At 37.2% G+C, this 16,195-nt stretch overlaps 1 protein-coding gene across 6 annotated transcripts in view; it reads right to left on the reverse strand.

Moving 5' to 3' along the window:
• Nucleotides 1-16,195, reverse strand: part of PPP2R3A (protein phosphatase 2, regulatory subunit B'', alpha) — a 227,970-nt gene that overhangs the window by 73,665 nt on the left and 138,110 nt on the right. For all 6 annotated transcript variants that reach the window (XM_010858259.1, XM_010858260.1, XM_010858257.1 and 3 more), the window contains 4 exons: nucleotides 12,035-12,121; nucleotides 8,121-8,277; nucleotides 2,940-2,988; nucleotides 2,146-2,235 (listed from right to left, as the gene is read on the reverse strand). In XM_010858259.1, coding sequence (XP_010856561.1) covers nucleotides 2,146-2,235; nucleotides 2,940-2,988; nucleotides 8,121-8,277; nucleotides 12,035-12,121 — 383 coding nt within the window. The remainder of the gene's footprint in view (nucleotides 1-2,145; nucleotides 2,236-2,939; nucleotides 2,989-8,120; nucleotides 8,278-12,034; nucleotides 12,122-16,195) is intronic.

Here is a 16,195-nt window from a genome sequence, read left to right on the forward strand (position 1 = left end):
AATCAGTCCTGAATATTCATTGGAAGAACTGATGCTGAAGCTGAAACTCCAGTACTTTGGCCACCTGATGTGAAGAACCGACTTACTGGAAAAGACCCTGATGCTGGGAAAGATTGAAGGCGGGAGGAGAAAGGGATGGCAGAGGATGAGATGGTTGGATGGCATCACCGACTCAATGGACACGACTTTGAGTAAACTCTGGGAGTTGGTGATGGAGGGAGGCCTGGCATGCTGCAGTCCATGGGGTCGCAAAGAGTCAGACATGACTGAGCGACTGAACTGAACTGAAGCATTCAAAAAATGGATTAATAATATAAACAAGCACACTTACTGGCATAGAAATAAACTGTTATGTGAAGAAATGTGTCACAAAATTGTATAATATGATACCATTTAGTATACTGTGTCATTTGGTGCAGAGAGAGGAGGAGGAGGGTGAAAGGAGGAGGGAAAGGAAGAGAAAGGAGGGGGATGAGGATGAGGTAGGAGGTAACATACCAAAATGTTAGCTATGGGTCAAAGAATTACAGATAAATTTTATATTAAGGTTTCTGAATGTATATATTTAAAGTTTTTAATATTTAATGTGTATTTGTGATAGAACAATAAACTTAAAAAATTAGTCCAGCAGAAATGAGCAAAAGACACAAAAAGGCAAGTCACCTTAGATGAAATAAAAATGGTGAAAAATGTATGAAAAAACTTCTGCCTCTCTAGTAATGAAAGAAATGCAATGTAAGATAATGCTGAATTTATTACTTATCAAATGGGAAAGATTCTTAAAGAGGAAGATACTTAGTGTGAATAAGGGTTATAGGAAATACACTCAATACTTTGTTGATGAAAGTATAAAATGAAAATACATTCTGAAAATAAGTTTAATAGTTTTTATAAAAGCCCTTAATATCTATGCCCTTTAATTTAGTGATTCCTTTTCTGGGGAATTTATTTTAAGGAAAAGTATAGTGGATGTTGGGCTTCCCAGGTGGCATTCGTGGTAAACAGTGTGCCTGACAATGCAGGAGATGCGGGTTTGATCCCTGGGTCGGGAAGATCCCCTGGAGGAGGGCACGGCAACCCACTCCAGGATCCTTGGCTGGAGAATCCCATGGACAGAGGAGCCTGGAAGGCTACAGTCCATGGAGTCGCACAGTCAGACATGACTAAAGTGACTCAGCATGCATGCATGCACAGCGGATTATTACAACTGTTTAGCTAAAACTACTAGGGGATATTTAGGAGAATAAATTAATCTAAATACCCAAAGAATATATAAAAGTTTATATGAAAAGCACTGTCCAACACATTCCAACTTTTAATAGTGTCTTTTTCTGAGTGGTAGAATTATTAGTATTAAAATTATTATTAAAATTTATTTTCTTCTGCTTTATCCATGTTTTCTAATTTGTATATAATGAATAATAAATTACTATCTTTGAAATGGACAACAAAGTTATTTAATATACATGCTGCCCATGAAATAAATCAGTTTCATTTCTATTTCAATTATTTCCAAACCATATATCTAACATTTAGATAACTTTTTGAATTAATGTGCAGACAGCCGAGTCAGTGATGCTAGCAAGCAGCATCAGGGACTATGGGCTCCCCCGCCTTGGTCCTGAGCATAAGCTATGTGCAGGGGACTGTGTTACACAAGACAGGTATAAAAAGAAAGGGACATAGATTTTTGCATCCCTCTTGTTTTCTTTTTATTCCTAGCTTGTGTAACACAGTGTTATAGATGTCTAAGAAACAGGTACATAAACTCAGAGCTACCAATCAAGGAATGCCAAAGAAACAGAGAGATGATTCTTACTGGCAGAGTGAGGGCATGTTCTCCAGTTTACTACTAAACCAGGAAGATCAGGAAACAACAAAAATTCACAGTTATCTATTCCCATATTTCATATAAATGCTTGCTGTCCTTCAGAGACAGCTCCCACGTCACTCCACCTTTGTTTCTGGGGGTAAGAGCACTCGTTCTGATACACTGTGACTGTGGGCTCAGTCTGAGGGCAGAGACGAAGTCTAACCCATCCTGGCACCCCTAGTTAACCTGGCATTCACTAGATATTCATCATGAATTTTTCAAACTTTGTTCATTTGTTTAACATCTGGGCAAAAGAAACTCAGAAGTCATACCTGGTGGGGTTCCTTTTGTCTTCCTCAGAGATCAAAAACCAAACAAAATCTGCATAGCTCATTCGTCCCTCTTTCTGTACTGTTTTTCCCCTGAAGAAAACACATGGTTACAAAGTTTCCTAAAAATCAATTACTTTTCTAAATTTAGCAGGATGACAGACTTAAGGAATAAAGTAATATTTCTTTGGAAATTAAGTTAAAAAACAACAACAACACACAGAACGCTGGAAATCTCACAAAGGGCAACCTCTTTCATTGCCTATCTTATTTTCAAATGCCTCGAGGATGAAATTAGAAGCATTTGCAGATTTGAAGGAACTCTGGTTTCTAATTTGAATACAAATCAGGTCAAATACTGTTACCTGTACTTAGATAAACAGGGCTTCCCTGACACCTCAGTTGGTAAAGAATCCGCCTGTAATACAGGAGACCCCGGTTTGATTCCTGGGTCGGGAAGATCTGCTGGAGAAGGGATAGGCTACCCACTCCAGTATTCTTGGGCTTCCCATGTGGCTTAGCTGGTAAAGAATCCGCTTGCAATATGGGAGACCTGAGTTCGATCCTTGGGTTGGGAAGATCCCCTGGAGAAAGGAAAGGCTACCCACTCCAGTATTCTGGCCTGGAGAATCCTGTATATTAAAGTATTACTGCCATCTTATATGAAGCCACACTGCATATTTTGTAGGGTATTATCTAACCTACAGCACTGACAAATTATGCAGGAAGCCTTGCTAAAAGGACATTGCTAAAGTATTACCTGTAGTTCATTTTAAAACTCAGATGGTTTTTCTTACCTTGTTACTGCCCCAGAGAATATTCTTTCAATAATCCTGTTTGATGAAGCTAAACATAAATAAAAAGTACAAAGCTAGTTAAAACATGCTCCAAAAGGTACCATTTTTGGCAAATTTATTTTCAAGTAGCCACAAGGTTAAACTTAATAATCTTCCATGATAAGAATACGAGTAGTTGAATTTTTACTTTTTATGTACAATTGATACTTTTTGAAAGAAGTAATTTGAGATAGCTTGGTCTATCAATCATTTAAAAAAGAACACGCAAATTGATGTATCTGACAGCTCAAATACATTAATACAGTTGGGCACCAAATTGGTTCTGAATATCCTGACAACGGAGACAAAAATGTACAAAATTTATATTGATCTTGTTATCCAACAAGACAAGACAACATTTCCTCTAAAACAAGACAGATTTCATCCTAGCATTAAATTCAAGGGGAAACTGATTGTTGGGGGTTTGAGTCAAACAACGGAGAATGTTTTTCAGGTAGAATTTTAGAAAAGGTACCAAAAACAAACCACAAAATACTTTTCTTACATTCGTATCCTTTAAAATTCCAGGATATAACATGATATACAATTTTAAATTCCATCAGTAAATTTTATTCAGAGAGAGATGATTCTATCTTAAGATAGTATGTCGCATTTGATGACAGATCCTAGTAATCTGTATCGGTGTACCTCACTGTGAGTTCAAAGTAACCAAAAGCATTAGTCACAAAAAAGGAGGTAACAATGGATCTCAGACCTAGGGATGTGGTGAGGACAGGAATCTGTTCTTTTAACAAACGCCTCGCCAATGGTGTGCACACTACAATTTCAAAACCAGTGATGAGGTCATTAGAGAGCAGCTACCAGCATCTAACTCTTCTGTGTGGCGTTGGGTACAGTCAACATAAAGGTTCATTACTTTGGTTGAAGAATGTTAAGAAAATGAATGTCAGCACAGCCCCTCCTAGACACATACCAAAGGCTGTATAAGGGCCCTCTAGAGTTTGTTGCGGAGAAGGCAATGGCACCCCACTCCAGTACTCTTGCCTGGAAAATCCCATGGACAGAGGAGCCTGGTAGGCTGCAGTCCATGGGGTCGCTAAGAGTCGAACACGACTGAGCAACTTCACTTTCACTTTTCACTTTCATGCATTGGAGAAGGAAATGGCAACCCACTCCAGTGTTCTTGCCTGGAGAATCCCAGGGACAGGGGAGCCTGGTGGGCTGCCGTCTATGGGGTCGCACAGAGTTGGACACGCCTGAAGCGACTTAGTAGCAGCAGCAGCAGTTTGTTGAGCACTGGTTTATGGGGTTAATAATTTGAAAATAGAGGAAAATAGAACAAAAGGCAGCTACATAGGAAAGGCAGAGATATTTATTTCTGAAGTCTTTCTTTAGATTTGGAAGGTTTAACTTCCTAAAACTGCAGATCATGTTGTCCCATTAAGGACAGGTTGGTGGGTAGGCAATTACACAGAGTTTCAGTGGCCCCTTCGTTGTGCAGGCCAAAACGCCTGCTTTTCTGGACTTCATTCCTTTAACATGCCTCTAATGAGTAACTATATGTGTATATACAATATTTTAGGGGTTAATGAGAACTACGTTTATGACAGCCAGAAAAGGTGCTTTAGAGCCCATAGGGTTTTGTGTGATCTCTGGAGGTTAGCTCACATTATACAGATGATCTGGCCACTGATGATCAAAAAGTGCATAGCTAATACAGCTGATCCAATACCCCTATAAATATCTCCATCTTTATACTATGCTTGTAATAGGAAGGTATGACTATAGGCATAACACAGAGATACTGTGGGTTCAGTTCCAGGTCACCTCAATACAGTGAATATCACAATAAAGTGAGTCATATGAATTTTTTGGTTTCCCAGTGCATATGTTATATTTGTACTATACTATAGTCTATTATGTGTTAAACAGCAGTTATGTCTTTAAAAAACCAATGTATATAAAAATATTTTATTGCTAAAAAAAAATGCTAACAATCATCTGAGCCTTTAGCAAACTGTAGTCTTTTTGTTGGTGGAGGGTCTTGCCACCACCAATGTTGATGGCTGCTGACTGATCAGGGTGATGGTTGTTGAAGGCTGGGGTGGCTTTGGCAATTTCTTAAGACTACAATGAAATTTGCCACAAAGATCGACTCTTCCTTTCACAAATGATTTCTCTGTTATGTGCAATGTAGTTTGACAGCATTTTACCCATAGCAGAAATTCTTTCAAAATTGGAGACAATCTTCTCAAACCTTGCTGCTGCTTTATCAATTAAGTTCATTTAATATTCTAAATCCTTTGTTGTCATTTCAACAATCTTCATACTGTCTTTGCCAGGAGTAGATTCCATCTCAAGAAACTGCTCTCTTTGCTCATCCATAAGCAGCAACTCCTTATCTGTTAAAATTTTATTATGGGATTATAATGATTCAGTCACATCTTCAGGCTCCTCCTCTAATTCTAAAGTTCTCTTGCTATTTTTACCGTATCTGCAGTTGCTTCCTCCACTGAAGTCTTGAACCCCTCAAAAACATGCCTGAGAATTGGAATTGACTTCTAAATTCCTGTTCATGTTGATATTCTGCCCTCATGAATCATGAATGGTCTTAAGGGCATCTAGAATGGTGATCCTTTAGAGAAGGTTTTCAATGGACTTTGCCCAGATCCATCAGAGGAATCATAACCTATGGTAGCTATACCCTTATGAAATATATTTCTTGAATAAGACTTGAAAGTTGAAGTTACTCTTTGATCCATTAAGTGCAGAGTGGATATTGTGTCAGTAGGCATTTAAAGTACATTAATCTCATTGTACAATCTCCATCAGAGCTCTTGAGTGACCAGGTGCGTTGTCAATCAGGGTCATATTTTGAATCTTTTTTTTTTTCTGAGCAGTAGGTCTCAACAGTGGGCTTAATATATTCAGAAAACCATGTTGTAAACAGGCGTGCTGTCATTTAGGCTTTGTTGTTCCACTTGCAAAGTGCAGGCATAAAGAGATTTAGCATAATTCTTAAGGGCCTTTGGATCTTTGGAATGGTAAATAAGCACTGTTTTCACTTTAAAGTCACTACCTGCACTGCATTAACCCCTAAAAAGACAGTCAGCCTGTCCTTTGAAGGTTTGAAGCCAGGCACTGACTTCTCTCTAGAAATCAAAGTCCTAGATGGCATCTTCTTTCAACAGAAGGCTGTTTTGTCTACATTGAAAATCTGATGTTTAGTGTAGCCACTTTCATGATCTTAGCTAGATCTTCTAGAAACTTGTTGTTTCACCTTGCACTTTCATATTATAGAGATAGCTTCTTTCCTTAAACCTCATGAACCGATTTCTGCTAGTTTCAAACTTTTCTCCTGTAACTTCCTCACTTCTCTCAGCCTTCACAGAGTTGAAGGCAACCTTGCTCTGGATTAGAATCTGGCTTCAGGGAATGTTGTGGCCGGTGTGGTCTTCTATCCAGGCTACTAAAATTTTCTACATATCAGCAAACAAAGTATTTCACTTTCTTCTTCTTTTTTGGCTGCATCACACAACCTGTGGGAGCTTAGTTTCCTGGCCAGGGATTGAACCTGGCCCCTCGGCAGTGAAAGTGTGGAGTCTTAACTGCTGGATCAGCAGGGAATTCCCTGCTTCACTTTCTTATTCATGTGTTCACTGGAATAGCACTTTTAATTTTCTTCAAGAACTTTTCATTCACAACTTGGCTAACTGGCACAAAAAGCCTAGCTTTCAGCCTATCCTAGCTTTCAACATGCCTTCCCCTCTAAGTTTCTAGCTTTTGATTTGAAGTCAGAGATGTGCCACTTTACCTGAACACTTAGAGACCATTGTCGTATTAATGGTATGTATTAACTGGCCTGATTTCAATATTGCTGGGTCTCAGGGAATAGGGAGCCCCGAGGAGAGGGAGAGAGAGACAGGGAAGACTTGGTTGGTGAAGCACTCAGAACACCAACAGCAGTTATCAATTAAGCTTGCTGTCACCTAGGTGTGGTTCATGGCACCCCAAAACAATTACAATAGTAACATCAAAGATCACTGACCACAGATCATCATAACAAATATAATGTTATATATCAATAAATCAATAAAATTTTGACATATTGTAAGAATTACCAAAATGTGACAAAGACACAAAATGCACAAATGCTGTTGGAAAAATGGCACTGACGAGACTTGCTCAATGCAGGGTTGCTACAAACGTTCAATTTCTAAAAAAAAAGCTCTATTTGCAAAGTGTAATAAAGCAAAGTGAATTAAAATGAGGCACACCTACCTGTACTTAAAGAAGGACAGATATAGTACTAAAATGATTTTTTATCAATAAGTATGATTTAGTATTTCCTCTTGATGCTTGGTTGGCATGTGAACTTTTGTGAACTAGAATTCTGCTAAACATGGAAAGGTCTGAATATTGACATGTAGAATGAACCTTTTCTTAAGATATATACTAGTAGTCATAGATACACTAAATAACAGAAACAAAGCATTTATTTAAGATTTGTACTTTGCTACATCTAAACGGATAAAGGCTTATAAATAGGGACAATCTTATGAGAGAAGAATGAATCAAGGTATCTTGGTGCTTAGTTAAGAATATGCAATCAGCAGATAATAGGTTCTAAGTTTACTACTGGTCAAAATGAAGTAAAAAGGGTAGTATCATGTGATATATAATTTTTTGTTTTCTGGCAAAAGAAAGCACACCAAATTCATCTGCAGAGAAACTATGTTTTCTAGAGCTAAATTCCAAAAAGTTTTATGAATCCTTGAAAGCACTGGCAAGTTGGAAACATCACTTTCATCCTTAGCTGTTTATAAATAGTGTAAATTGAGAATTTATAAAGGTGTATATAATTTTCTTTCAAATAAACTTTACATAGATGTGGTTCTTATTGAATTCATCAGGAGAAAACCAGCATCACTATAAAGACTCATCCATTCATCAAAACCAATACTCTAATTTCTTACTTACCTTCAAACCCCTTCTCCTAAACCTGGTTTCTAGATAAAAAATTAGTATCTTCACTCATTTCCACTTTAAAATTCTTGGCCTTTTCAAGAGGATTTGATTAGATACATAATTTAAGAACTGGGAATTCCCCATAATGAGTGAGCACAATTTAACTCTTGTCTCCTTCAAAATAGCTAAGTCAATATCCACAGAAACACTCACCCTGGTCATTGTATCGAGATAGATCGGCCTGGCTGATGTAGAGGTCATGATCACTATCTAGTTCCCAGAATTTACAATAAATAACATAGAAGTGTTCATAGGAGAAGTAATCTGTGATTTGGTTTATATCTTCCTCTTCTTCCAAAAGGGCTAGAGTCTGAAATGGTATGAATAAAAGGATTATTTTATTTTAAAAATATGGAGACCCAGCTTTGGCCATTATTCAGATTCTAGTACATTTTTATTCTAAACTGAATTAAAAATTTTGGTTTTGGTACCAAACCAGGAAATTTACTAGGCAACATCATCCTATCTTTTAATCAATTGACCAATCTGCAAGCATTTATGAACTCTGTACTATTTTTAGCAAAGAATATGAAGGATTCAAAAACAGGGAAAGGGGAGAACTATCACCAAGAGAACTGCAGCCTATCAGAGGTCCCCCGACTAGGAAGCACAGGACAATCAGACAACAGACTTTTAGTTACACGACTGTAAACTGACACTGCTTTTAACTTTTTAATTTTACGACAAGTGGTCTTGTATCTATTCTGTTATGAAGAGTGGGCATCCACTGGCAGGGTTTGGCTTTGTAATGGCATAAAGTTTACCAGAAAGGTGACTCATGTATACCTCTGTGATAGTGTGGGGCAGCCTGGTACAAAAGGCATGGGGGTAGAGCTGCAGGGCCCTGAACTAGAAATATTATCTGGGTCTCTCTTGACTCCCTGTGTGCCCCTAGGATAAACACCAAAACCAATCATTTTTGAGTTCAGAATTCTTATTATCAGTCAAATTATCACATAAGTGGCCAGAGATATATGCAGACCTTTTTAGAAAGATTCAGAAAAAACAAAAAAAGATAAACCATAAGGAAACTCAGGAAATAGAAAAAACAAAGTGAGATGACAGAAATAAGATCAGATAAATCAATAGTCGGGACTTCCCTCATAGCTCAGTCAGTAAAGAATCTGCCTGCAATGAAGGAGACCCAGGTTCAGTTCTGGATGGAGAGGATCCCCTGGAGAAGGAAATGGCAACCCACTCCAGTATTCTTGCCTGCAGATTCCCATGGACAGAGGAGCCTGGCAGGCTATAGTTCATGGGTTGCAAGAGTCAGACACAACTTAGCGACTAAACCACTGCCATATCAACAGTCACAATAAAGGCAAAGAGGTCAATCTCCCTGTTAAAAGATTTTCAGATTGAGAATAAAACTCAAATCCAACAAGCAGATCTAGGTATATGTTGTCCATAAGAGATAAGTCTGACAGAGGATGAGATGTTTGGATGGTATCACCAACTTGATGGACATGAGCTTGAGCAGGCTCCAGGAGCTGGTGACAGATAGGGAAGCCTGGTGTGCTGCAGTCCATGGAGTCGCAAAGAGTCAGACATGACTGAATGACTGAACTGAACTTAAAATTTTAAAGTAAGGTTAAAATATATACTGCTGTTGCTGCTGAATATATACTAGCTAAATCTTAAAAAGAAAGCATGTCAATATTAGAAAATAAAATGGAATCCAAGGTGAAAAGCATTATAAGAAAAATAACTATTAATATTTCATAATGAAAATGTATTACTTTGATAAGATTCATTTTCTAAAATGTGAATACTGGAAATCCAAAATAATTTGGCAAATTGAAAACAAGATAAATTATGAAATTATGGTAAAAGAGACTCAATGAAAGATTTTACAGCCAGTAAAAATTATAAAGTCTGCATAGAAACAAAGGAAAATCATGACATGCTAAGTGCAAAATACAGGATATACGATTATACACACTAAGAACTACATTAAATTCTAAATCCAATATGCATGTGAATACGACTAGAAGTACACATAAAAATATTAGTTTTATTAGGGTGCTAAAATATGCCTTCTCTTCTGTTTTCCAAACTTGCTTGTAATGTTTTTATACAATGATCGTTAATGTATAAAACAGAATATGTACAATAAAACAAATCTTGAGAAGCAGGGGGGCTCTCATTTTCATCTACTGGATTGTTATAAAATGAAAAAAATGAATCACTTCTGCTGGTGGGAGTATGTAAATTTAAGTATGCATTAGTGCAGGCGTTTAGGAAGGTAACTTGGCAGGATCTATGAAACTGAAAATGCACACACCATCTGATCCAGGATTTTCCTTCCAGTAGTCTATTTTAGAGAGATTCATACTCATATGGACACAAGAGAAAAGTGTAAGGGTGTTCGCTGTATTACTCTAATAGGGAGAATATGAAAACGACTTGAACATCTTCAATATGTATGTAATTACAGCATAGCCATGCCACAGATTATGCAGTAGTTAAAAGAATGAGATAGAGTTATATTGATCGAAATAAAAAAACATCAAGACATACTGTTAAGTTAAAAAAAGTTAACAGAATATGTGTGGTCTCACATATTAAAAAAAATTCATAAAAAGCAGCCATCTAGAACAAAACTAAATAAATACGCCATACATATATACTCCATACACATGCATAAAAAGGAATAAAACCACAGATAATATGGGTTCCCTCTGGTAAAAGGAGTGAAATGGCAGGATAAAGAGATAAATAGTGACTTCTGGTTATTATTTTATACGTTTATATTATTTGAACATTTTATGTGCATACATTCAGGTACTAAGAGGCAAACTAAAGAGAGCGTTAGGGAAGAAAAGAGGGAAGCAGGACACTTGAGCTCTATTTCCAGTTCAGTTACTTAGTAGCTGTATGATCTTATCCAAGTCATTGAACCATATTTGCCTCAAATGTTATTGTAAGTAAGAAAAATCTGGATTATAATAATGATCTAGAAATACAAACTTAATATGCATCAGGAATGTTAGGATTATCATTCTTCAGGTGTAAGGCCTTTTTTCAATGGAATTCTTGCCATCTCAACCCATCCCCATGTAACCTCCTGAGAGCCCAGGCAAAAACCAGATGTTTAGTAAATATTAATAATGACTGTAATGATGACTTTTCATTTATTAGAATAAGAAATGTTTGCATATCTATTACAGACTGGTAATTTTGCCAATTTTGTCTGTCCCAGATAAAGATGGGAAAAAAATAAGAGTGTAAACAAGGTTGTATTATTCACCCAAATTTCATTTAGTATGATTTATTTAAAATAAAACATTTCATTTCAAGTGTGACCAATTCTGCTTTCTTTAAGTTAGTAGAAATGCTTGAACAATCAAGCATGAAGACTGCCTCGGTAAAAGGCACCCACTAGTGATCAATACTTTCTCATTTGGTAAAAAAAAAATAATTGAATGAAATACATTCTTTCTTAAAAGGAATTTTCAGTATTTTTCTCCAGCAGGAGCTGGATAAAGCGTCATTGCTCAAAGGAACAAGTTGAAACTCCTCCATTTGTTTTGCCAGGCTCTTCCCAACCTGGCCCCGTCTCACCCCTCAGGCCTCATCACTGGTCACTGATCACTCTCTCCTTGGAGCCTGTGGCCACTTAAGACTGTCCTGCAGTTCCTGAACATGACATTTTCATACTTCTGGGCCTTTGCTTAGGCTGCTTGCTCTATCTGGAATCCCCTTTTCTTTTAATTTTTTAATCTTGTAAACACTTGATATCTTCAAGGTCAAGATCACATGCCAGTCCTACTGTGAAGCCTTCACTGCATATTTATGACACATTTCTGTGGAATTTTTCGTCAGGTGTGGCTGTCTGTATGCTTTTCTCTTTTGTTCCACAGTGCATGCCCTGATGTGAAAATCTCTTGTTACTCATCTTTGTTCTCCCAACACATCCCAGGTAGCTGATAACTGCTTAATAACTGAAAAGAGTGACTTTGCACATAATAGGGCTTTGCACATAATGAGCACTCAAATATTTGTTAAATGAAGTAAGATTGTCATTTAAATTGCTCCTTAAATATAAATTTCAATGAGAGGCATACTTGCAAAAAGTTGCTTTTTCTTATCTCTGTTGCTGTAATTTTTCCACTCCAAGATCTGTTGACTGTGTAGAATATTCTCTGAATAACCTGGTTCCAGAAGGAAAACAAAACCAAATAAAAACATTAAAGATACCTATTATGTTATCAAAGGCCATCTTATGAATATTCTTTGAACCAAGCAAGTTTTGTGATTATATCCAGTGTCATTTCTAGTAAAAATGTTTAAAAATCTACATCCATATACTTTACATCTGCCCTTATAATTCTAAGAATAAAAAGATTCTTTGCTCACAAGTCTGCATTTCCTAGGTGCCTACATGTCACTTTTTTTTTTTTTTTAACCTCTCATACAGTGATGCCTGACTCAAGCAGTGCCTGTTGGGCTAGGTGTTTTTGGAAAGCACAAGAGGTGAGAAGTATGCACTGGGTTGGCTTAACAATTACTGGGTCAGAAGAAAGGCTGCCAACGTGGTATGATTCAAGAGGGCATTATTCCAGTTAGTATAGCCTTATCCATTGGTGTTTTGAAGACTTACAGACTCTGGAAACTCAGATACATTTGGGATAATTTATATACCAAGTCCTGACTTGGGCATGAACAATTTTGTTACTAACTGGGTTTTAGTAAGCTTAACAAAGGTGAAACTCTGGAGAAGACCAGGACAAGATGAAAGAGGAGGAGGAAGGTTGGCAAGTGTGTCTGAAATTGAGGATGTATGTGCTGTGGTGGAGGTAGGAGGCCACGGTGCATTCTTTGCATTTTACCTGACTTATTCCCACCCATTTAATTTGCCCTTGACCTGGTAGTTTTTTTGTTTTTTGTTTTTTTTCATTTTCTCCAAAAAGAAGCAAGGGTGAGAAAAGCAATTAAACAAGGTTTTTGTTTTTGTTTTTGGTATACTGGCTTTGATTTTGATTATCTAAGGATATGGAAATTCTGTATCCTTGGTTGAACCCAGGTCTCCGGCATTGTAGGCAGAGGCTTTAACCTCTGAGCCACCAGGGAAGCCCATAGAAGAGATTAGATCCCTATAAAAAGGCTATTTTAGTGCATAAAGAACAAAAAGGGGAAGACATTTAGACATCTATCCTAAACTAAACAACTATTCTGTTTCTGGACTCTTTGACAAAGAGTGATTCCCATAGGAAGCCCCAGAACAGGGACTTGGGCTGAGCTGTCTTCTGTGCTCCTGACGTCACCCATGTCTGTGCTCCTTCAGTCATCCTGTGGTTATGTTCTAGACACAGGTACACCTGACTCTCACCACCTCCAAAGTCTAAGGCACCTGGTCTTTTTTCACGTGCATCCCAGTGCCTGATACATTGCTCTGCCTATATCAACAGGTGGTCAATAACTACATGATAATTTAAGAAAAACTGAGGTATAATTAACATACAGTAGTTTTTGGCATACTAATGATTTAATATTTGTATATATTGTGAAGGGCTTCCCCGATGGCTCAGCAGGTAAAGAATCCACATGCAATGCAGGAGACACAGGTTCAATTCCTGGGTCAAGAAAATCCCCTGGAGGATGGCATGGCAATCCACTCCAGTATTCTTGCTGGGAAAATTCCATGGATAGAGGAGTCTGGTGGGTTAAGGTCCATGGGGTCGCAAAGAGCTGGACATGCCTGAAGCGAATGAACATATATATTGTGAAATGATCACCACAATGTCTACTTAACATACATCACTATGGTTACAGAATTTTTTTTCTTGTGAAATTTTAAGATTTACTCAGTAATTTTCAGTTGTGTCTGACTCTTTGCAACCCCATTGACTATGCAGTCCACTGAATTCTCCAGGCCAGAATACTGGAGTGGGTAGCCTTTCCCTTCTCCAGGGGATCTTCCCAACCCAGGGACTGAACCCAAGTCTCCTGCATTGTGGGCAGATTCTTAATCAGCTGAGCCACAAGGGAAGCCCAAGAATACTGGAGTGGGTAGCCTATCTCTTCTCCAGCGGATCTTCCCAACCCAGCAATCTAACCAGGTCTCCTGAATTGCAGGCAGATTCTTTACCAACTGAGCTGTCAGGGAAGCCCACATCTTCCGTATCCATTCATCTGTTAATGAACATTTAGCTTGTTTCCATATATTGGCCATTGTAAATAAGGCCATAGTAAACACAGGCGTGCATGTGTCTTTTCACGTTAGTGTTTCTGTTTTCTTTGGATGAATACCCAGAAGCAGAATTGCTGAATTAGCTCTATTTTATTTGAGGAACTTCCATTGGTTGCACCAATTTACATTCTTTTCTCCACATCTTTGTTATTTCTTGTCTTTTTGATGAAAGCCATTCTAACAAGTGTGAGGTGATATCTTACTTTAGTTTTGATTTGAATTTCCCTGATGATTAGTAGTGTTGAACATCTTTTCATGTACCTGTTGGCCATCTGTGTGTCTTCTTTGGAAAATTGCTTGATAAATTAATGAGGTTGGAAAGCTGTATAACAAAGACTTCTGAGTTGTATTTGTGATAGAGACATATGCGTTGGATTCATAGCTAGCTAACTGAATAAACTCTTCAGAGTTTTGAACAGCAGATGGATGTAACCTAGGGAAGTAATTAATATTTTACATAAATCAGTACTGTTGTCTATGATTTATTGATAGGCTACATATAAGATACACAGAAAATATAAAACAGGGAACTGTATATAAAATTATTGTGAAAGATACTACTGGACTAGAGTGTAGGTGTGATCACGATCTGAAGGGCTCTCAGGTGGAAGACGTTGATTGGCTTCGTATTGCATCATAGTGTAGAACTAGAACTGGAACTACTGGAACTACTGGATAGAAATGCTTCAATGTAAATAAGAGTTTCCTAAAATTAGCCCTATTAAGCAATGGGTTGTATGAAGTAGCGAAGTTACTTCTCACCAAGTTATTTACGCAGAAACTCACAGGATTCCTATGTTGGGTGGGAGCAGGGACTAGCTGATGTTTATAAGTTCTCTACTGGCTCCACTCAGACTCTGAATGAGGTGCTTCAGGGCAGAAAATAGAGGATTTTAGGCCAGAAATTATATATGTGTGTATATATATATATATATATGAAAATAAAAATTAAGAATATCTTTTATCATAGTTCCATGTTCCTTTTCTCAAGTTAAAGTCAATTACAACACATATTATTACACCAAACTTTTCTTTTTGTACATTGTTAGATTTTGTCCTTATTTCTTGATTGTGAATATAAAATTATCTTAAAGTCTAAGTTTCCTATCTACCTAAATTTTATATATATACTACTTAAATATTTTATATTACTTATGGAGGTACTATGTTATACTTAAAAGTATAAAACTTGAGTCTGTATTTTTGCTTATTTTATTATTTTTTCATTTTTTGTTCTGACAGAATTTTTAAAATTTGTCAACATTTTGAATATCAAGTAATTTCCTATTTTTAGCATCTGATAAGTTACTTGCCTTGTACTGTAAAAAACTGAACATGTATACCATTCTCCATAGCCTAACTCTCCTTATTCAGTGGCCCCACTATATCAGCACATTTACTGGGTTCCACAATACTGATTCAGCATTTTAACTTACCAAGGGAGGGGCACCATCTAGTGGTAAGAGCATGTAGTTGCTGGTTCTACACGAATTGCAGTTTTTCCCCCCTAACTTTTGGTCTACCAGTTTTAGGTTTTTAAGAGAAATTAAGAAATATATAAAAATATAAAAAAATGTAAAAATTAATAGCAGTAAGAATAACTACATACTACCAATGACAGAAATGAAATTGGATAATTTTTTACCAGGGGATCTCTAGTCAACTTGACAATTTGAATTATAAATCAGTTTTCTTTATATCTACTCAATTGGAAATTTCTTTTTTTTTTTTTTTAATTTTATTTTATTTTTAAACTTTACATAATTGTATTAGTTTTGCCAAATATCAAAATGAATCCATCACAGGTATACATGTGCTCCCCATCCTGAACCCTCCTCCCTCCTCCCTCCCCATACCATCCCTCTGGGTCGTCCCAGTGCACTAGCCCCAAGCATCCAGTATCGTGCATCGAACCTGGACTGGCAACTCGTTTCTTACATGATATTTTACATGTTTCAATGCCATTCTCCCAAATCTTCCCACCCTCTCCCTCTCCCACAGAGTCCATAAGACTTTTCTATACATCAGTGTCTCT

This window comes from Bison bison, unplaced genomic scaffold (assembly GCF_000754665.1).
Source record: "Bison bison bison isolate TAMUID 2011002044 unplaced genomic scaffold, Bison_UMD1.0 scf7180017864384, whole genome shotgun sequence".
Lineage (NCBI taxonomy): Eukaryota > Metazoa > Chordata > Mammalia > Artiodactyla > Bovidae > Bison > Bison bison.